The 22,197-nt window shown below is 45.3% G+C and overlaps 1 protein-coding gene across 4 annotated transcripts in view; it reads left to right on the top strand.

Annotated features, from left to right (window-relative positions):
* The window catches only part of MDGA2 (MAM domain containing glycosylphosphatidylinositol anchor 2), a 633,934-nt gene that overhangs the window by 399,232 nt on the left and 212,505 nt on the right, over positions 1-22,197 (top strand). For all 4 annotated transcript variants that reach the window (XM_045015357.1, XM_045015355.1, XM_045015354.1 and 1 more), the window contains exons 7-8: positions 3,158-3,487; positions 15,523-15,816. In XM_045015357.1, coding sequence (XP_044871292.1) covers positions 3,158-3,487; positions 15,523-15,816 — 624 coding nt within the window. The remainder of the gene's footprint in view (positions 1-3,157; positions 3,488-15,522; positions 15,817-22,197) is intronic.

The following is a 22,197-nucleotide window of genomic DNA, read 5'->3' as shown; positions in this document are numbered from 1 at the left end:
GCAATGAAAGGAGTGTTCCTGACCCATGAGGCTTATGGCCTGAAGCCTGAGACTCCTTTTCTCCTTAGCTTACAGATGCTCTTATGGTTTTAGCCAAAACCAGGAATGGCTGAGATTTAAAACTTTCTCTTCAACTTTGCTATCCATTTGCTGGGAAAGAGAAATGGCTAAAACTCACTATGTGCAGACAAGGAAAAAAAGATTCAGAATTGAAACCAGCTTGGTGATTTTACTACCAGACAGAGCTGACTGAATTATTCCTTAAATCATTTGCTTAACTTTCTTTTTCTCTATTTGTTACATCCATGTATTTGTGGGAAATGGTATTTGAACAAATTGCAGCAGCTGACTACAAATGTTCATTTTGACAATTTTCAGTTTCGTTATTTGTTGTGTGGGATTGGTCAGCTAAGTCAATGCGCCAGTTTCTGCTTCCTATGTGGTTGATGGCAACTTTTAAACAGAGTAACAAATGATGAATAATTACTAACATTCTGACATGATTTTTTTTTCATACTAAAATTCATGAACCTTTCAAGATTCAGAAATACTTAATTAGAAACCCAGCAGCCATCCATATACCTTAACAATGAAGTACATGAGTTTTCAAATAACCTCTTGTGTTTTCCAACCTGTGCTACAAACAAACCAATTCTTTCATTCTCTAATTAAGATGGTTATGCTATTTCACCAGCCAAAGTTTGTTACTGTGTCTCTCTGGGTCTATTGCCTGTGTGTTTGTCCATCTCTTTCTGTTTGTGGGCTGTTATCTGGATTTTGAAAGATTTTTAGATTTGTGTGTAGAGAATGAAAAAAAAAAGAGGAGTTAAAAAATACAATTAAAATATCGTCAATGAAGTGTCAGCTCTTTTATAGCTATAGAAAGTGGTGAAAATGGTAATTCTGCCTCACTTTGGTTAGCTGCAAAGCAGTTTTATTCCAAGAGTTACTGAGCTAAGGACAGAGAGTCTGAATTAGCATTTTCAACACTTCATAAACAGCTGACAATGGATGCTCCTAGCTTGCTTTGTACCTCATAAGTTCATTTCCATTTCATATTGTTACGCTTTCTGTATATGAGCAAACTGTTTATTACCCAAAGTATGGTATCCTGACAGGAAAATGTTCAGTACACAGCCTTTACCATTTGTAACGATGTCACACTTCATTTGCTGTAAGCATCTAAATACATGAGGCCAGACAGGAGAATGCTGCTGTGTGTCCTAATTTCACCTCAGAATGCTCCATGCATGAAGCGGTGTATGGGCAGTCATAGGAATAAAGGGGGAAAAACAAAGGAACTTTCCAACTGTGATGAAAAGTCACATAATGCAGCAGAAATGTCAGATTTAAATATTTGTCTTCCAATTTTTGTGGTTAGCCTGAATATTTGTTTATAAAATTTGCAACCGGTATTTTCCTTGTGGGGCTTTTCAGTTTGACACAGAATATATAGAGATATATTCTGAGAGAGAGAGAGATTATACAAGTAGCATTCACATGCAGTATATCAGAAGTTATACATATTTAAAGAGCTTAATGGTTGACTCTGGAACATCTTCCAAGAATTAGCATTGTACCAGCTGCTTTGCTAATTCCAATTGCTACAGTTTCAGGATAGTTTTATGTTTGCTTTAAACAAAACTATTGAAAACGAATGTCTGAAGTATGGCATCAAGTTGCTTTTTTATGGCAAATTGCTGAATTTGTGTTAATGACTCTCATTGGTTGAAGACTGTCCTGCCTCACGAGAGTGTCATGGGGTAGCAGTTAGCATTCTTGGCTGGAACCTAGGGCATCTGAATTCTAATGCTGGCTCTGACACTGTCTCCTTAAGCCCTCGTTTAATTTCTGTAACTCAGGTTCCTCCTCTGTAAAACTGGGGCAGTACTTCCCCTCGTTGGCTGGAGGGTTGAGAATTATTTTCTGTACTTAATTCTTGTCCCAGTGAATTGAAGAAAATAACTTTCTTATTAATCTAAAACCCCCCAAAACCTGTTGATGCTTGTGGCCAGGTCCGTCACTGCAATTTCTGGCCAACATTCTGTTCCTATCCGTGTGCGCACCTATTGGCCTCACTTCACTTTGACAGGCGCCGCTCCACCAGGGATGGGCAGCCCTGCTTCACCCCTTGGAAGGGCATGCTGTGTTTTTATAACACTGACAGACCCTTGGTCGTCGGGATTGAACCTGGGACCTCTGGAACTTAGTGCATGAGTCTCTACTGCAGGAGCTAAAAGCCAACTGGTTCTTTGCTAAGGCTACCAATTGAACTCGGTTAATTCTCTCTAAGTGGTCTCGGTGCTGCTAGATGGGACAGAGCACCACAGCCAGGAGGTGTGTGGATTACATTTGCACAGCCTCTCATGCGGAATACACTGGGGAAGGGCAGCTTTAAATTGCTGCTGCGACTTCAGAACAGACCCACTAATGGAGGCTGCTCAGAAGATGCATCCATGCTCCAGGTGTGCACCTTACCTGGCCACTTGTGGGGCTGCAGTTTCTGGCAGGGGGATCCTCATTGGGACAAGCCTATGGAGGCTGCAGCCTGTATGAGTGAGGGGTGAATCCAGGCCATTGATGGGGGAAGGAGCCACATGTGTGTACCTCAGGGAGGATTTTAGCCTAGGAGTTTGTTTGCTTTTTTCCCATGTAGCGAAGTGGCAAAGGGCTGTTCTGCACAGCTGTCTCTGTCCGCAGACAGATTTGAGATGACACTGCTGATCAGTTCAGTGATATTAGATTGATCTCTGTGTTTTCTTATCTTCAGCAAGCTTATCTTCGGGACTCTGAGAGGGCAGTGGGGAGGGGGACATGGATCTACCTAGAGCGATACATAGTCAACACTGAGGAATCTTGAATTGTTTTTATTACCCTTCAATTGCCAGCAGCTCAGCCAGATTTATTTACTGTATCTATTCCTTGCTTGCATGACAACAGTGGTGAGAGCTTTAGCAATGCATATGTATGCCACAGTTATGATGCTGATCCAGCTAACGTTTAATCCACGTGTTCCACTTTATGCATATTGAGTAGTTTACCGTGACTTTAGTGGGACCATTCATGTGCATGGGTATACCAGTTTGCAGGATCAGGGTCTTGGATTGCAAGAGCTGTACCATATTAGACTAACTGTGGGCATGTTTTTATATTTTAGCCTTAAAAAAAGGCCGGTTTTGGATCACGCCTGACCCCTATCACAAAGACGACAACATCCAGATTGGGCGCGAGGTGAAAATCTCCTGCCAGGTGGAAGCTGTTCCTTCTGAGGAGCTCACATTCAGTTGGTTTAAAAATGGACGCCCGTTGCGTAGCTCAGAAAGAATGGTCATCACCCAGACGGACCCTGATGTTTCCCCTGGCACCACCAACCTGGACATCATCGACTTGAAATTCACTGACTTTGGAACGTACACCTGCGTGGCATCCCTGAAAGGCGGAGGCATATCCGACATCAGCATTGATGTCAACATATCCAGCAGTACAGGTAAGGCTGCTCCCTTGGACATGGGCTTCACAATTGTGGCTCTTCCTCAGTGCGTATGCAAGAGAAGAGGAATGAACCTAGCAGGCTTTTCCATAACTTGGACTCCTGGTTCCCAGCGTGTGCTGCCCCCGTGAACAGAGGGTGGAAGGTTGGATGGGTGGCAGATGATGCTCTGCTCCCCAAAGGGAGGTCGTGCAGCTGCTCGCATCTAATAGTAGACATTGGGTGTGGGGCAGACAGCTGTTTTAATGCGTATGTAAGGGAATACTGGGGCTCATGCTGCTCCTAGTTGGCAAAATCCCATAGGCACCCATTGTGGTTTAGGTTCTCAATGCGTGTTCATTTCTATGTCTTACAAGAAAGTATGTCCCTCTGTTGGCAATTGTCTCAGCTAAGAGTGTCTTCCAGTGCGTATGGAGTGTGTGTGTTGGATGGCTTGTAACTCATATGAACACATAGGCTGAATATTGCAGTTTCTTACACTTTTTTACCAGTGGCTGATTTTAGCGACTGACGCAGTCCCCATTCTTACTGTGGCCACAGAACAACAAAAGGCCTTCGGCTAGTATGGAATGCTTTCTGGTAGAGTCAGTTATTTTCTGCATTTGTTACCCATTATTGGGGTTTTATCAATTAGAAGGGATTTCTCCCCCAGGTATGTCAAATCAAATATGAATAGAGCAAAACTGACGATCACCTTTCTCTCATGAGTTTGAAAAAAACAACAACAAAGGCCCTTCAACCAGGTCCAAATGAAAGCTGCTTTAATAATCTACAAAATAGATTTTGTAATAGAAAATATTCTTTCTGCCATCACTAGGAAAAATAGGGTTGCTAGTCAATTTTCCCAGTAAAAATGCATGTGCATTTCCAAATATGTTAAAATAACAAATTTGTGTTATAGTACAGAGGCAAAGCACGTCAGTGTTATGTGCATTATAGGTCCTGTCTTTGATATGATACATGGCTACAACTTCCTTCAGGTTATGCTAGCTGCCATAGACCTATAGACTTAAAGGCCAGAAGGGACTGTTCTGATCATCTAGTCTGACCTCCTGCACATTGCCAGCCACAAAACCTTGCCCACGCACTCTGGCGTTAGGCCCATAACCTCTGGCTAAGTTACCAAAATCCTCAAGTCTTGGTTGAATGACTTCAAATTGCTGAGAATCCACCATTTACTCTAGTTCAAATCAGCAAATGACCTTGCCCCACACTGCAGAGGAAGGCGAATACTCCCTGCCCTTGTCTCTGTCAATCTGACATGGGGGGAAATTCCTTCCCAACCCCAAAGATGACAATCAGTTAGGCCCTGAGCATGTGGGTGAGACCCACCAGCCAGACACCCGGGAAAGAATTCTCTGTGGTAACTCAAAGCCCTCCTCACCTGGCGTCCCATCACTGGCCATTAGAGATATTTGCTAATAGCAGTCATGGATGGGCCACATGCCACTGTAGGCAGTCCCATCATATCATCCCCTCCCTAAACTTATGGAGCTCGGTCTTGAAACAAGTTAGGTTTTTGGCCTCCACTGCTCCCCTATACGCGGATCTGAGGTATGTTGTGGATGTCACACAGGCCACTGGAGTAAGCCAGCAAAGAACACGCATCCCAGGTTCAGTTTTGCAGCAGAGTACGAAGGTGTTGTGGAACAGCCTCATTCTGACCCTGCCACGCGCACACAAACGTGCTGCCCAGTTTCTAAAAGGCTTATTTAATCTCCCCTTGGTAAAATGGGCCTAATAGCACTTCCCTGCCTCCCAGTGAAATGCTGAGTGTATATATACATTTAATGATTGTGAGGTGGTCAGATCCTCCTCTCTGGAGGCCTTATCCAGGTAGCTGAAATTGGGCTGGCTCTGACAAAGACGTGGAAGATTCATCTCCCCCACACCCACCTCCCATGGAAAAATTCCACCCGCTCCTCTACAACCATCATACCCAACAATCAGGGTTCTCTTTGGGTTTTGTTTCACATGTGATCTGTACTGGCCATGGCTCTCATCCTGCATTTGGCTCCATCCTATCAGGAGCTTCTACCCATGTGGGTCTGATTGTAGAATCAGGGTGCACAGGAGTATGTGATTAGTACTCACGCAGTTGGTTTTATTATCTGTCATACCCAGCAAAACACCGTTCAACTATACAGGCATTTTAGGGTCATCAGAGCACAAAACCCCATTCTAGAAATCTCTCTGTTTTCATTGTTCAAAGACCACCACCTCCCATCAGTTTCTGTCTTTAGCCAAAATCTTATGCCAAGTGAAACCTGACGTGAAGCACAGATTTACAGACAAAACAGTCAGTGATTGCGATACTTGGAGTGCTAATTTCTATCTACATGTTTATTTATCACAAAGGCAGTGAAGGCAGAGACTGTGAGCAACAGCCTCACACACCTGAGGTTACGATGTAGTATAGCATGCACTCCAGTTGTACAGCTTAGCGGTGCTCATCTTACTAACCAGGACAGGAGTGAAGTGGAAAGAGAGAGAAGATTGTTAGCTGGCAAATGTAAGGCTGGGGTATGATGGATGCATGTGGGAGAATGACATTCAGTGCACTCATGTGTTACCTCTCTAGCAGAAAGTTACCACAGCGTTATTTTTACTTGCCATAGGATCATCTGGAAGAGTAATGGGATAAATGAGAGGCATCCATCAGATGACCATCCCTGTAAGCTTTTCATAATTTCTGCAGGCAGTGATGAATTATGTCCGTACTTAGGTTCACTCTCCCGTAACATGCAAGACAAACAGAAAGAGGGAGGAAAACATATAATTCAGAACCAGTCTTCCTTAACGTCTTAAAAGACATTATGTCTATTTGTATGACTTCATCATCCAATTAGGGGAAGCTGAAAGTGTTTCAGTCTGAATTTGAAGATCATTAGTGATTCATCAAGATTCATAAGTGCTGTGATAGCGATGAACATAAGGTCCATGCACAAACACATCGTCCAGGTGCCAGAACTGAGCATTGCTGTCCTAGACATCTTGCTGTTCATCAGTTATCTGACTTTGGGCATCATCCTGCATTCCTTACTCCGGCAGGATTCCCACTCCTGTTGAAAGGGGAGGACGCAAAACCTCATGCGCTGCATTGCAAAGAAGGGAAGAGTTTGCCGAAGCTAACTTTCATGGGATGTGCTGTTTCAGCCTCCCACCAATCAGAAATGGATAAAGGACAAGGGGACATGACACGTTTCTGAGCCTTTTTTGTGCATCAGGAGTGAATTTCATTGGGTGTTCGTGAAATTAAAGACCCTCCCTTTCTGCAGGACAAGTGTCGTTTTAAAGATTCAGTGGTAATGGGCCTAAGCCATTACCTTTCCAGATCTATGTGCTCCCAAACCATTTAGAGTCCCAAATCCAATTCTGATGCAAATTAAACAGTTGACCCGCATCTCCTAAAAAACACTCCTGACCTGAGCAGCGCTTTAATGTGGCTGTGTAGTCATGGCACCAGCGCTGGGAGAAAGCTCTGCCAGCGCCATGAGAAAAACCACTCCATGAGGGGAATAGCTCCCAACGCTGATGCAGTGTCTACACTGGCACTTTACAGCGCTGAAACTCGCATCGTTCCCGGGGGTGTTTTTTCACATGCCGAGTGAGAAAGTTGCAGCGCTGTGAAGTGCCAGTGTAGAAGAAAGATCTGGGTGTACTGGTTGATCACAGGATGACTATGAGCTGTCAATGTGATGCGGCCGTGAAAAAAGGCTAATGCAGTCCTAGGATCATTAGGCGAGATATTTCCATTAGAGACAGGAAAGTGTTGTTACTGTTATACAAGGTACGGTGAGACCTCATCTGGAATACTGTGTGCAGTTCTGCTCTCCCATGTTTAAGACAGATGACTTCAAACTGGAACAGGTACAGAGGAGGACTACTAGGATGATCCAAGGAATGGAGAATCTACCCTAACAGAGGAGACTCAAAGAGCTTGGCTTGTTTAGCCGAACCAAAAGAAGGCTGAGGGGAGATATGACTGTTCTCTATAAATACATCAGAGTGATAAATAACAAGGAGGGAGAGGAGTTATTTAAGTTAAGTGCCAATGTGGATCCCAGAGTAAATGGATATAAATTGGCCATCGGCAAGTTTAGACTTGAAGTTAGGCAACGGTTTCTAACCACCAGAGGAGTGAAGTTCTGGAGCAGCCTCCCATGGTGAGCAGTGGGGGCAAAAAAACTAACTGGCCTCAAGACTGAGCTTGATAAATGTATGGAGGGGGATGGTATGATAGGACGGCCTACAATGACATGTGGCCCATCGGCGATTGACTGTAGCAAAAATCCCCAGTGCTAGATGGGGACAGTAGATGGGGAGGACACTGAGTTACTACAGAGAATTCTTTCCAAGGTATCTGCCTGGTGGGTCTTGCCCACATGCTCAGGATCTAACTGATCACCATATTTGGGGTTGGGAAGGATTTTTCCCCTGGGTCAGATTGGCAGAGACCCTGGGATTTTTTTGCCTTTCTCTGAAGCATGGGGCATGGGTCACTTGTAGGTTCAAACTAGTGTAAATGGTTAATTCTCTGTAACTTGAAGTCTTAAAACCATGATTTGAGGACTTCAGTAACTCAGCCAGAGGTTAGGGGTCTATTACAGGAGCGAGTGGGTGAAATTCTGTGTCCTGCGATGTGCGGAAGGTCAGATACACGATCATGATGGCCCTTTTTTACTTTAGTAAGAGTATCTGGGTAAGAATAAACATTACAATTTTAAACCTAACCAGTGTTCCTTAAGTGACTTGCCACAAGGTGTCTGAACATGTTAGTATTAGATTTGACTGGGTCTAATATTTATTTAATTTGATATCAGAATTAGATACAGTGCTCCTGTCAGATAATTTCCAAGTAATTATCTGCGGGGATGGGAGGAACCCAGACAAACAAACAAAAAACTTGGAGTTTTCAGTTACCTAAGTATCCTCTGGAATCACGAATAAAGCCCCCCTCCCCCCAATCTGAAATGACACCTCTTTAGCAGGCATGGAATCCCCCCACACACATGTGCATCCCCGTTGGCCTGACTGGAGCTGCCCCCTCCCCAAATAGTAGTCAAACTATGCCTATTACACTCATAACACAAGAATTAGGGGTCACCCAAAGAAATTAATAGGCAGCAGGTTTAAAACAAAAGGAAGTATTTCTTCACACAATGCACAGTGAACCTGTGGAACTCCTTGCCAGAGGATGTTGTGAAGGCCAAGAGTATAACAGGGTTAAAAAAAGAACTAGATAAATTCATGGAGGATAGGCCCATCCCAATGGCTATTAGCCAGGATGGGCAGGGATGGTGTCCCTACCCTCTGTTTGCCAGAAGCTGGGAATGGGTGACAGGGGATGGATCACTTGATGATTAACTGTTCTGTTCATTCCCTCTGGGGCACCTGGTATTCGCCATGGTCGGAAGACAGGATACTGGGCTAGATGGACCCTTGGTCTGACCCAGTGTGACCGTTCTTATCGATTGGCACTATAGTTGCCCTTTTCCAGTCCGCTGGAATCTCTCCCGTCTTCCATGACTTTTCAAAGATAATTGCTAATGGCTCGGATATCTCCTCAGTCAGCTCCTTGAGTATTCTAGGATGTATTTCATCAGGTCCTGGTGACTTGAAGACAACTAATTTGTCTTAGTAATTTTTAACTTGTTCTTTCCTTATTTTAGCCTCTGATCTTATCTCATTTTCACTGGCATTCACTATATTAGACATCCAATCACTACTAATCTTTTTTGGGTAAAAATCAAAACCAAACCAAAACATCTGTCTCATGTGGTTTGTTCTCTCTCATCCTCTTAGGAGAATTGTTCATGCAGCATTGTGTATTACTTTGGCAGGGTTTTGCTTTTAAATGCCCATGATCCTGTATGTTTCCGTTAGAGAAGGCAGGAAAAGAAACACACTTTGCACTTGGAGCAGAAAATCTGGTGAGATTTCTGGTGATCCCTAGTTCCAGGGGGGAGTTGGTTCCACAGCCTTGGATCTGCTGGCGAGAAAGTGCTTCTCCTATACCAGTGAGCTTTGCTCTTATAGTACAAAGTCCCATTTTGCCAGAGGAGTGAAGTTCATTCCAGAACTTTAGGCGAACTTCTTGACTATGCTCAGCCCAGGCCATTGGACATCTTAAAGATAAGGGCCCATCTTGCAGTAAAAAAGAGGGCACATCGACTCAAATCCCTGGCTCTGAAACTGGCAGGCTTGGCCAGCTGTGCGCGGCTGGACTGGACTTTGCCCGACCACTGCTGCAGAAGCTGAAGCAGAAGTATCCTCTTAGGAAACATCGTAGTTCTGCGGCTGTGAAGCCCAGGAATAGAGCACAATGTGGATGGGACAACGGGTCCAGTGTTGGCCTGATCAGAGTTCACTGGTGTCACTCCTTTTGATGGGACTGTAGAATGAGACTCGTATTTTCCATACAAACACATTAATGCGAACTGGCAGAGTAACTCATAAAGTGCTAGAATGTATCAGTAGAACATCAAGCCACAAATCTTCCCTGTGATGATCTGTTGAGAGGGCTTCCCCTTTAAACTGATCAATTATCTACTAAAGAATTTGCTAATTAAACCTCATTTGTTCATTAGAACTTGGGGCCCTGATCTATTGATGAAGCATTCTGTTTGCTGGTCATCTCATTCTGCCTTTGACAACACATGAAAGAATCATCTTCATTTTAGTTCAAATTGTTTATTAAAATCACAGTAGTGTCTATTTCCATGATGACAAAGAGCATTCTTTGGTATAATTTGTGGGATAATTAAGACATTTGTAAGCCACAAGCATTGTCCAACAGTGATCATTTATAAGTAGTCTAGCGATGTCAAATGGGTTCTGGAGGAAACAAATGACATATTTATTATTGGAGTAAATTGATTTTTGGAGACATCATCCATTAAATGTTTATCATTGCAAGCAATCAATTCATGAGGAGAAAAAGAAACTGTGGGTTGCTTTAAAATGCTTTCCTTTTACGATTACTTGATATCGAATGTGTACAGGACTTTTATTCTTTATTTGTGGACTGAGCTGCCCCGTATACTACACGTTACAGCACAGTTTGTGTGGTGACATGTCTCCCTGCCTTTGTGCTACTGCACAAGGTGATGATGATGAGCTGCTATCACAGCAGATCTCACTGACCCACATCTTCTCTGACTCTCATCTCCTCCTTGGTCTTGTTTGCACACCACAGGCTGACTGCAACACAACTTGATGGGAACAGACAACTCCATCCCTGACCCTTGAATGAAATTGGCCTGGGTGTGTAGACTCTGCAATCTCTTTATCTGTGTACACCTTTGCGTTGCTTGACACCTCTGGATTTACACTTTTCTGAAGCTAAACTACATAAGACCTTGTCAACTTACTTCCCGAGAAGAAGAAAGGAAAGGTGAATGAAAGGTTCAAAAGTTTCCATCTTTTGAAAACACTCCCCTTTGGCAGGACTGGCAGTCTCACTAGCTGTCCAGATACCAACTCTTCTTCTGCCCATTCTCAAGATGCCTGCTAAATCCTCTTCCTGGTTTCCCCAAACAGTTGTTTGAAGACAAACATGCAGTATGTGTTGGTAAACAATTTCACTCTCCTTCCAGGAGATGGTCCATTAAGAAAGAGAAGGTTCCTAATGATGATTAATGGCTGCCTTACTAAAGCTTAATGAGGTAGCTCTGAGGCTGCCTTTCACAGACCATCTTGGATGGCTGTTACCAGTTTCAGCCAGGCCTCTTGGTAACCCTCTCTCCAAAGCAGCTTTTTTGTCTTTGCCATGAACTCTGAATCTGTCGCAAAGCCACCTGTGGCAGGGGATGCACTTTAGGGGTCCTGAACATCACCTTTGACCTTGTAGAAACTGAAGGAAGTAAAGCCCTAAATAAGGGGGCCTCTTATCTCCCTGGCCCAGCAATGTAGTTCCCTTCAATGTTCTTTAGTGCCTTGAGCAGTATAGGTTTAAATGGCGCGTGTGAGGGGCTTCCGTCAATTCTCTTGGCAGATTAACTCAATCTAATCTCAGTTTGGGATTATTTCCTGAAGCACAGCCCAAACATTCCTTTGCCTGACTTCATCCATCCTTACTAGTGCAGTTGCCATTGGCCCACTCTACACAGCCTAGTCCCTTCTTGGTGTTTACATGCACCAAATACTTGTGAACTTTATCCCTCTCTCCCAGAGCCACAACCTCTCTCTCTCTCCTAATTCGGCTATCCACTCATTGCAAACCGTCTTCCTATGTCTGCAAAGCATTGTGCACACCTGCAGAGATGTGTAAGTAATAATCCTCTCCCACCTCCATATCTGGGCTGTCACTAATTCCTGAGCATTTATTTGACAACATTTCAGAATGTTATCCTTTATTCTCCCTCCCCACCTCTAAATCCCGCATCCTGGGCTGGTAATATCCTACCTTGAGCTCTACACCCTCCTCTGAAGTCTCCTTCTCTCTCGCCTTCTCTGTCCTCCAACTGTCCATGCAAAATGCTGCTGTAAATCAAGTAGTGCTTTGAAACTCATGTCCCTGGATGCTATGGGTGATGTGTGCATACTAGATACTTGAGATAGAGGTCAAGTAATTTGCACACTGTTCTGACTCCATTCGTGCCCTCTCCAAATCTTTCCGTTGGCGTCTTCTTGATAGCTGCGTCGAACACAAGCTTCTTGTCCTCGCCATCAGCACTCTGTGCAACTCGTCTCCTGTATCCGTCTTTGCTCCTATGAATGACGATTGTGGTATCATCTAGAGACCCTAATCAGGGATCAGCATGTCGTTATGCTGGGTGCTGTACAAAACCATCACGAAAAATGGTCCCAGCCCTATTGAACTTTAAATCTAAGATCTCTTGGGTAAATTTTCTTATGCTTTTGCGCATCCTTCTTGGCTATCATTGCCCAGATAAATGTTCATGTCTTTTGTTTTCTTCCATTTTGTTCTGGCCTCTTTAAATTAAATACTTCAGCCACCTTTGGAATACTCACCAAACAGACCACAAACTAGGATGGGTAAAACTAATTATCAATGGTTCAATGCCATATTGGGTGGATGTACCTACTGGGGTTCCACAGGGGTCTATCTTGGATCCAGTACTATGTACTGTTTTCACTAATGAATGAGATAATAGAGTTGAGATGATGCTTATCAAATTTGCACATGACACTAACCTGGGAGAGTTCTCTAAAACTTGGTGGACAGTATTAGCATTTAAAATGACCTTGACATACTGGAGAATTGGTCTGAAACCAACAAGGTGAAATTCAATAAAGACAATTGCAAAGTACTACACTTAGGAAGGAAAAATCACATGCAGAATGAGGTGTAACTGGCTAGGCCGTAGTACTACAGAAAAGGATCACAAATATATAATTTATACAGAAGACTGTCATCAGTTATTCTCCATATCTACTGAAGGTAGGACAAAATGTCATTGGCTCAATCTGCAGCAAGGGAGCTTTAGGTTAGATGCCAGGGGGTTGTGGAATCCTCATCATTGGAGGTTTTTAACAACAGGCTGGACAAACCCCTGTCAGTGATAATCTAGGTTTACTTGGCCCTGCTTCACTTTCTGCTAGACAACCTGATGTCTCTTGAGTTCCCTTCCAGCCCTGCATTTCTGTGAGTCTATGAGATTCTGGGCAGAGATGTGTTTGTTGGGGCTGGGCTGCTTTTGTTAACTTGCCTGACTTCTACTGACAAATCATTTATTGCTGCAGTAGTGTCTGTGGGCCAGGGAAGAATAAGATGTGGTCTGAGTGTGCTGATAAATATTGTATCTGATAAAGATTTATTCTTCGAGTGCTGTCTTGTTTCTGCTGAGTCAGAAATTCCATTTGTATTTTCTTCCGCCTCTTTTTGGGGGAAGCATCTGGGCCATGGTGATTCCATGGGGGAATGACACTTTGTCCAACCCCCCCGCCCCCTCCCGGACCCTATTGCTATAACAGGTATGGGGACTGGGGACAGCTGTGCCATGAGTTACATGCTATCTTTCTCTCTTTCTCCCATGTCAGTATGTGGCATTTGGTGTAAAGGGAAAGGCATCAGATATATTTTTCTCAAGCCATTTTATTCCCATGTCTGTTCTTTTTGAGTGAGAAAACTTCATTTCACGACAGCTCACTCAGCATGCTCCTGATAGTTTGTTGTTCTGTGTGTTTGCTGTGTAGGCATGTATATGCATACACACGCTCTCACCATGAGTGAAAGAACACAACGTGGGCAGGGGGTGTCGTGGTTTTATCACCATGAGCTTGGGATGACTGCGGAACTGATGGCTGACGAGGCTCTGAGTGAGGTATGCAGGATTTGCCAAATGATGCCCGATCAAGCCATTGTGCCCAATACCATCGCCTGTGTTGTAGGTGTGTGCCTCACATGTTACACAAGGATGTATTCTAGCAGCGTTTTAGAAAGATTTGCTTTTTCAGTACAGGTTCATTTTATTATATCCTTCTGTAAAACCAGTTTGCCTCAAGTTATGGCATGTCTCACTGGGCAGGGTTCAGAGGGTGCTACTAAAGCCTGTGAAATAGTCTAAAAGAGCATTGCTGTGCCTGAAAATGCCTCTGTTTTAAAGTCTGATACCGAAGGATCTTGCAGGCCTAGAAGTGAGTGCTGGATCCCAGGGGGATGATGGGGCTCTGTCTCCCCTTCTCACCGGTACAAAGGTTCCACTTCTGGCCCTGCAGGGCTGTGAGGTAGAATCAACGAATCATAGAAATGTAAGGCTGGAAGGGAACTCAATAGCCCCCTTCACTGAGGCAAGTTTGAATGCGACACATTTTTATGGACAGAAGATTTGGTTCAAGACTGAATCTTGCCCATCCTGGCTGGGGGCAGGGTAATTTTTTTTTTTTTGGAAAAGTCAACGTTTTTGGGGGAAAGAAGCAATATTTCTCTGGCAGGCCGATTAAAAGGAAATGGTGGGTGTTTGAAGGTGCTGAGAGATTTGAAGCATTAGAACAAGTCCCAAGGGGTGGACAGTTTCTTGAGGGGTGGGCAGGCAAATTAAACTCAACACATGTATTTATTGCATGGCTGTGCACCCAATCGCATGGTATTCCCTCCGCACACTGCACTTGTTTGTATTTAAATGGACCCACTACAAAGCAAGCTGTCACCCGGAGGTGTTAGCCATGGAAGTAAACACAACACTGTGTGGTGCCAGATGTGGCAGTTCACGTCTAGAAATCACACACAGCTCCAGGAATTGTATTTTGTGCTGCCTTAAGCCCAAGGCTCAGAGAGAAGAAAAAACTGGGTTACAAAATGAATATAGGCATGAGGAGATTGCGACGATAATTGAACATGGCAAAAATGTTCTCTTCAAGCCTTTGACGCTCTTAGTGCTCTGTGCTTATCAAAAGTAGCTACGTAAAGTACAGAGGCAGAAGTGCCATCTCTAATGGGGTTAACTGCGGGATGCTTTGCTGAATGCTAATAGGCTCCTAGTACAAACACTGGACTGGTGACATGAGTATATGGTTACAAGCTGCACTTACTTCTGATCTCGCACCTTCCCCGGTAGACTCTTTCACGCGGGAACAAGCTGTCTAGGGAAAAATGGAAATGTTATCATGTATTTCGTACACTAGCACTGATTTCATTGACCGCCTCTTCTTATCATTGTTATGCCGTGCTCCTAGTCAAGGAATTACATGACACTTGTTGGAAAAAACTGTTCAAATGTTCCTTCCCAGGGTTGGTTGTAGGTTTAAAATGTGCATTAAGAAAAGCCTTTGCTGGTAATGTCGTGACAGCATTTTTTTTCCTTCCATTCATGAAGTTTGTTTTGATTTCTGAATCCAACATGAATGTTGCCCTTAGTCCTTGACTGTTATATACGTGGTCTGTAGTAAGTTCTATTGTAAAACAAGTTTGCAAGGTCAAACATACTTCATCGGAAAGCCATGTGACCAGAGGTTCATCTCATGAAAATACTAGTAGCAGCACTGTATGTTTCTTCATTTTTGCAACTACTTTTCCTGTAAATACTAACCAGGGATCCTTCTCTTTTTCCCCCCCTTTCCCGTTGAAGTTCCGCCCAATCTGACTGTTCCACAAGAAAAATCACCTTTAGTCACCCGGGAAGGAGACATTATAGAACTACAATGCCAGGTGACCGGAAAGCCCAAACCTATAATTCTTTGGTCCAGAGCTGATAAGGAGATTGCAATGCCAGATGGATCCATGCAGATGGAGAGCTATGATGGAATACTGAGGATAGTGAATGTGTCTAGGGAGATGACAGGAACATACAGATGTCAGACCAGTCAGTACAATGGATTTAATGTGAAACCCAGAGAAGCATTGGTGCAGCTCATTGTGCAGTGTAAGTAAATTCTTATTTCCTTCTTATGCATTTTTGGGGGGAAATGACTTCATTGTTTCCTGGTAAACTCATAGCAATAGGAGTCTGCTGATTATTCCATGCATCAGTGTCCTGCTGTTTTGGTTCTGTGGTTCCCAGAATTCATGATTAGAATATGCAGATACCATATAAGTAAAAATGACACAAGCTACTCATTGATTTAAAAAGTATATGATGATGCTGTTGTCAATTTTTAATGAACTTGTGTTGTTCTGTGGATGTCTAACATTACTCTTTTTAAGTGCGGGAACAAATATCTCATGTAGAAGAGTGTGTTTCTATAAATATTGGCCCCCATATTGATTTAACTTATGGACATTATGTGAGATAAGAAAAAAAGTTCATGGGTCTTGGTCTATGTGGAACCGTTAACACACTTTGCACAGGGAACTTTTTAGATTCTCAATCTGTGAATTATAAACAGTGTTGCCATAAAATCCAGTCACATTTAGGAGAAAATATGGGGAAATAAATTACTTTGCAAACACTGTGCATTAGTGATCAGAGAATAAGATGTCTGACTTGAGGTGGGGACACTAATTCATTGTCATGTCTGTAAGTGACAGATAAGATGTTCCCTAAGAGATTTTCAAGTCTAAAAATCAAATCAAGTTAAAAATGCTGGTTCTTATTTTCAGTGTTAAATAAAGTGACTTATGCACCACTCAGTTATTCCTGACTTAGATGAACCAAGCAAGGACTCTCTCTAGCCATGTGTACGTTCACTGTTTGGCCAATGAGTCGCTGCTCTCAGTTGTGGCCTCGAGGTAATGCTGCTATTCTCCTCCCAATTAATAATACAGTCACTTATTTTAATATGGCATTTTAATGTTTGATGGTCTCTTGCTGAAGAAAGCATTTGTGATTAGCAGAGCTGCTCTTTTACACTTAGCTCAGATATGCGGAGGTGCACTGGCACATCCCTTATATATGAAAGCTCATGACAAATAGCCCCGTGGATTTTTGTTGCTAAAGATTCTGCCCCAAAGCTGTGTAGCTGAATGTATTGCCTGCTGCTTCCACTTTCTCCTCTCCGCTCTTCCAATTAAATAGTGGCCCTCCATGGGCTAGATGCCTATGCAAGTCACAATGGGTCTAGATCACGCCCACAGGAGACTGGCTAGTCCCTCCTGAATAAAGACCCCCAAATGGCTAATTCCTTCTACGTTAAGACTTCAGTGCCACAGAAGAGGTCAGCTTTTAAAGGAAGAAAAAGGCTACATTAGCTTCCTTTGTACTTTTTGCTGAGTGCAAGAGGAGTCGTGTCCGCCTGCAGATGTGCTCAGGAAAACTCTTGTGAGTGTGAGATTGAATGTAACATGGCGGGGACCTTGGGGGAAAGTGGTCTCCAGACCCCCAGATGGGGAAGTGAACGCAAAATAAATGCAATGATCTTGTTCTGGTGGGCAGGGCACTGGCTGAGGAGCATGGACTCTGGGGCTTGCTTAACTAGAGAGAGCTTAACTAGAAATATTCCTAATGAAAATCTGTTTTTAGGCTTTTTGAAGCTGCTAAGATGTCCATATTCCTGCCTTCTCCAGTCTATTCCCCTTGGTAATGGTAAATCTGTGATTTGTGTGCCTTGTCCTCCACCCTGGAATTCCCTGTGATGACACAACCTTGGAGAGCCTTGTTTAATCCATTTAGAAACCAGAAACATGATTTTCAACCTCATTTGGGCACTGGATTGTTTGTGGGGTCCTTGGAGGAGGGTGGGTTCATTGGGGAATGTTGGAAGAGCACTCTGGACAGTCTGTGCCTGTCAGCATGCTGCCGACGGCAGAGAGGAGCAAAGTCAAACCTGAGGTTGCAAGTAATGGAGGAGTTCGTAGGCAGCTTCCAGCCTGAGGTGCATACCAAGTGTCAGAGTCCGAGTCAGGTTTCAGGGTCCAGGCCAGGAGGTGAGGTCTGAATCAAGCTGAGGTCGTTCAAGAGCCTCTGTTGTCGTGGCAGCTACAGGAGATGTGTGCTGTTGCCTGGCCACTTCCTGGAACGCCCCTTGGGTTTATCTAGGGTGGGAGCCATGCAGATGCAGGAGCTATGAGGCTGCTGCCTGTCAGACTCCTTTGAGGTGGGACTTCCTGCAATCTCTGTCCACAGCGGGTCGTTGATAGGGGAATACAGGCTGGTTATAGCTGCAGACGGTTGGCAGCCTGGAAGTGTTTGCCGCCTGCCAACTCTTCAGGCCCGGATTTGAGATCCCCTGGTCATACAGTGCCTCACTAGCCCTGCTGAGTGTGCTCAGTTGTTTTAGCTGTGTTTTGTGTCCAGGGCCGCCCCGGGGGGGGACACGGCAATTTGCCCCAGGCCCCGCAGGGGCCCCACAAGCCCTGGCCCGGCGGCGTTCCAGGTCTTCGGCGGCGGGGGGCCCTTCAGTGCTGCCGAAGATGCGGAGCAACTGAAGAGCCCCCCACTTCGGAAATGCCACCGAAGACCCGGACCGCCGCTGGGTGAGTACAAGTGCCGCAGCTCCCCCGCTTTGCCCCAGGCCTCCTGAATCCTCTGGGCGGCCCTGTTTGTGTCCCGTCTTGCATATGTCAGGGCCTGATCCGAAGCCCACCGAAGTCAATGTAAAGGTTCTCGTTGACTCCAGTGGGCTTTGGCTCACCCACCTGGGCCACAGTTCAGCAAAACATTTAAGCACAGGATCAGCATTAGCATCAGGGGGAGCTAAGCACGTTTTGCTGAATAGGGATGGACTGCGAAGGCTGGGCCTTGCTTCCCACAAATGCTTCCCACAGTTCTATAGACTTCTCAGCAACTAGCCCCAATCCGCTCCCTGTTAAACTCAGTGGAATTACTCCACTTGACTTCAGTGGATGTTGCTGGCACAAGCGCTCAGATAGCCGAGAGATAAGTAACAAAGTCTCTCTCCCATGCCTCTCAAACTACAAATGACTAATACCTTTGTTATAATGTTAGAGGGGAAAGCTCTGGTTTATATTCGAGATTTAAAAACAAAAGACCACTATACTATATGCACCAGCTGATGTGTTTTGAAAGTGCTGGGACAAACAACAAGAACATGGTTATGAGAGGCCAGGAGTACATCAAAAGTCTTTGGGTGAGGTTTTTTTTTTAAAGTCTTTGTTTACATTTCTATTCTTTTTATTCTGATATTAGCAAGTGAGAATTTGAATAAAAATGGGGAAAGCATGGATTTCATAATGATCTTCTAGGTATTGGAGAAGAAAAGTGTGTGTGTGTGTTAACATTAACTGCAATGTTCTTTTTATAATGGTAATAGTATTAAATTTGTCTGAGATAAAGAAACTTCAGTGCTTTTAAATCAGTAATTCTGTACGATTTATTCTTGGATGATTCTGTGTTCTAAATAGAAAGTGATATTTTGGTGAAAGTTGGTGAATTATGTAATAACTCATTAGTTTTGCTTTTTCTGCAGTGTGTGGGTGTGTGATGAGAGAGGTGTGAGGAAGTGTAATGTATCTAGTTGCATACAATCCAGTTCTTTAGGGCATAAAAACAAACCGTGTGTGGGACCAAATCACCTCTCTGGCCAAGCTGAATGAAACTTAGCTACGTCCCATCCTGGGATACAACCGATTCCATATAACTGAACGTTCTAGTCCAATTCCTCAGTTCATACCCAGGCAAAATTCCCCTTGCCAGTGGTTTTAAGTCAGCTGCATCAGATGTGTAAAGGAATAGGCGTTTTTCATGTGGCCACTGTGAATACTGAACCCCACATCACTACTATCGTATGTAAACGCACCCATCCTTACTGTTCCATTGCCACCTTCCCCAGGGGCGGCTCTAGCAATTTTGCCGCCGCAAGCACGGCAGCACGCCGCGGGGGGCGCTCTGCCGGTCGCCGGTCCCGCGGCTCCGGTGGACCTCCCGCAGGCACACCTGTGGATGCTCCACCCCAGCGCGGGACCAGCGGACCCACCGCAGGCATGCCTGCGGGAGGTCCACCGGAGCCACCTGCCGCCCTCCCGGCGACCGGCAGAGCGCCCCCCGCGGAATGCCGCCCCAAGCACGCGCTTGGCGTGCTGGGGCCTGGAGCCGCCCCTGACCTGCCCACCCCATGTATGTGTGTTTATTCCCATATTGTGTATTGTCGAACTCCTAGATTGTGAATTTCCTAGGACAGGGACTGTCTTTGTGGTACAGGTTTATACTGTGAGCACTAAGTCATTCAGGCCTTGTAAGCCTCTTCAGCATCATGACATTCGGTAGGAGATGTGCCATGCATGGCAAAGGAATCATGGCAGTCAAACATGGAAAAGGCCAGTTGCATTATCTAGTCCACCTTCCTGCTAGTGCAGAATTGGTCAGCATGCTTTCTAGTGCGGTTTCAAAAGCCCCCAGTCAATGTCCCAACCACCTTCTCGGGAGACCACTCTATACTCAAATACAGCAAAATCTACACTCCTTCCTTATGCATGACCTGGGAGGATGATCCAGTGCTTAGGTCATTAGCCGGAGTCCTGGGTTTACTCCCTTGCTCCGCCAAAAATTCCTGAGTGACCTTGGGCATGTCAATTAGTGTCTCTCTGCCTCGGTTCCCCATCTGTAAAATGGGGATAGTAGCACTTCCGTTCCTCCCTTGGGTGTGTGGAGATAAATACGTTAAAGGCCACACGGATGCTCAGTTCACACCGGAGAGCTGCAGGTTTGGGGTCTGTTGTGGACTCTTTTGACATTTAATCTTAAACGCATCAATTGCTTGTGTAACCCACCAAGCTACCCCATCCCACAGGGTGTGAGGGCCATGCCAGGCTTTCCCTGCAGAGCCTTGGGGACTCAGATAAGTACAGCCCCATTTCAACAGTCAAACCAGGATAACAATTGCCCCTCCCCCCCCAGCCTTCTCTTGGACCCATACCCTTTGGTTCCAGTTGCCTTAGCGTCTCATGATTGGCTGGGAATGCTCACCAGAATCCTTGTGGGAAAAATCACCACACAAGGATTTCCCCTCCCCCACCCAAGGGGAGGGACGGTGAAAGGAGGCAGCCCTAAAGTTAGAGGTGTGCCCGGGGCCTCTGTCCTATGTCAATAAGTCATCCGCAGACTCCGGCTGGAGATATCAAGGAGAACAAGAGAGGAGAGACCTTTTCCAGGACATGGTGACTACCTCAGCCGGCCCCCGTGTCCCACCCTAGCAAGGAACAAAGGAACTCTGATGGATCTCGTTCACACTGACAGCAAGGGACACAGATGAATGGTATCGAGCCCCTCAGCTTTGCAGATTCACAGAGACTCAGTGGCTTCTAAGGGGTCTCTACCCTGTTGCAGTTTCTTGCACAATCACTGAACCGTTTTATCCACTGCAGTGGGCCCCACCGTCTAAGAAATGGCCAAAAATTGGGCACTTCACCGTGAGGATTTGGCCTATAAGTACTCAGCGCTATTATCTGTCTTACAGTGCGTAGATTAGGAGGGAGCCCTGATGTGCAGGCAAAAAAATTGGTGTCTGTGTGTGTGGGGTGGGGTGGGGTGTTGTATCCGCATTAGTCCATTTGCATTGCATTTGTGTATTTTCAGTTAACTCAGTCCCTTGGGAGTTTAAATAAAGTCACTTAGGCAGGGCTGCTCACCTTCAGTATTCTCCCTGTCCAATGTGTGTTGTTAGGTGCATTGTTCCCATTAGTGTAAGGGGGGGGGGTCTACTTATAGAGTTTCCTGGGGGACCACAGCCTTCACTCTGAGGCTCCATGCATTTTAAATCTGGTCTTGCCCTCCTGCAGAGCCTACACGAGGTTCCAGTGAACACGGATCTCCTTATCCAACCTGGGAACTGGTGCCTCGACAAGAAGCATCCTTGCCCAGAGGCAAGTGGGTAGGAGTCCCCAAGCAGGAGGCCTTACACTTAAGGGCTTGGCTACACTTGTGAGTTAGTGCACAATAAAGCAGCCCTGGGCGCCCTAGCTCACTCCCCGTCCACACTGGCAAGGCACGTAGAGCGCTCTGACTCCGCGGCTACAGCGCTGCTGGTTCTCCACCTCGGCGAGTGGAATAACCTTTGCTGCGCCGCCCCCGCTGGAGCGCCGCGGCGCCAGTGTGGATGAGGTGTTGTGTTACGGCGCTCTGATCGGCCTCTGGAAACGTTCCATAATCCCTTTAAGTCAAGTGGCCACTCTTGTCATTGTTTTGGAATCGCTGCAGGAACGCGGATATGCCCTTTCAAAGCTCCGTTTCTGACAGCCGGCTGCTTATCTGCTCCGGGACAAAGCAACCAGCACTGTGGAATGCTGTGAGAGAGAGAGGGGCGCGGGGGGAGGGGAGGTCTGCTGCTGTCTGAACTTACAAGACAGCACGCTGACATGCTCTCAGCCCCCCAAAACCTCACTCTCTCTCCCCACACATACACACACTCCC

This window comes from Mauremys mutica, chromosome 4, assembly GCF_020497125.1.
Source record: "Mauremys mutica isolate MM-2020 ecotype Southern chromosome 4, ASM2049712v1, whole genome shotgun sequence".
Classification (NCBI taxonomy): domain Eukaryota; kingdom Metazoa; phylum Chordata; order Testudines; family Geoemydidae; genus Mauremys; species Mauremys mutica.
The sequence above is the reverse complement of the archived record's forward strand: the minus strand, read 5'-3'. Positions and strand labels throughout refer to the sequence as shown.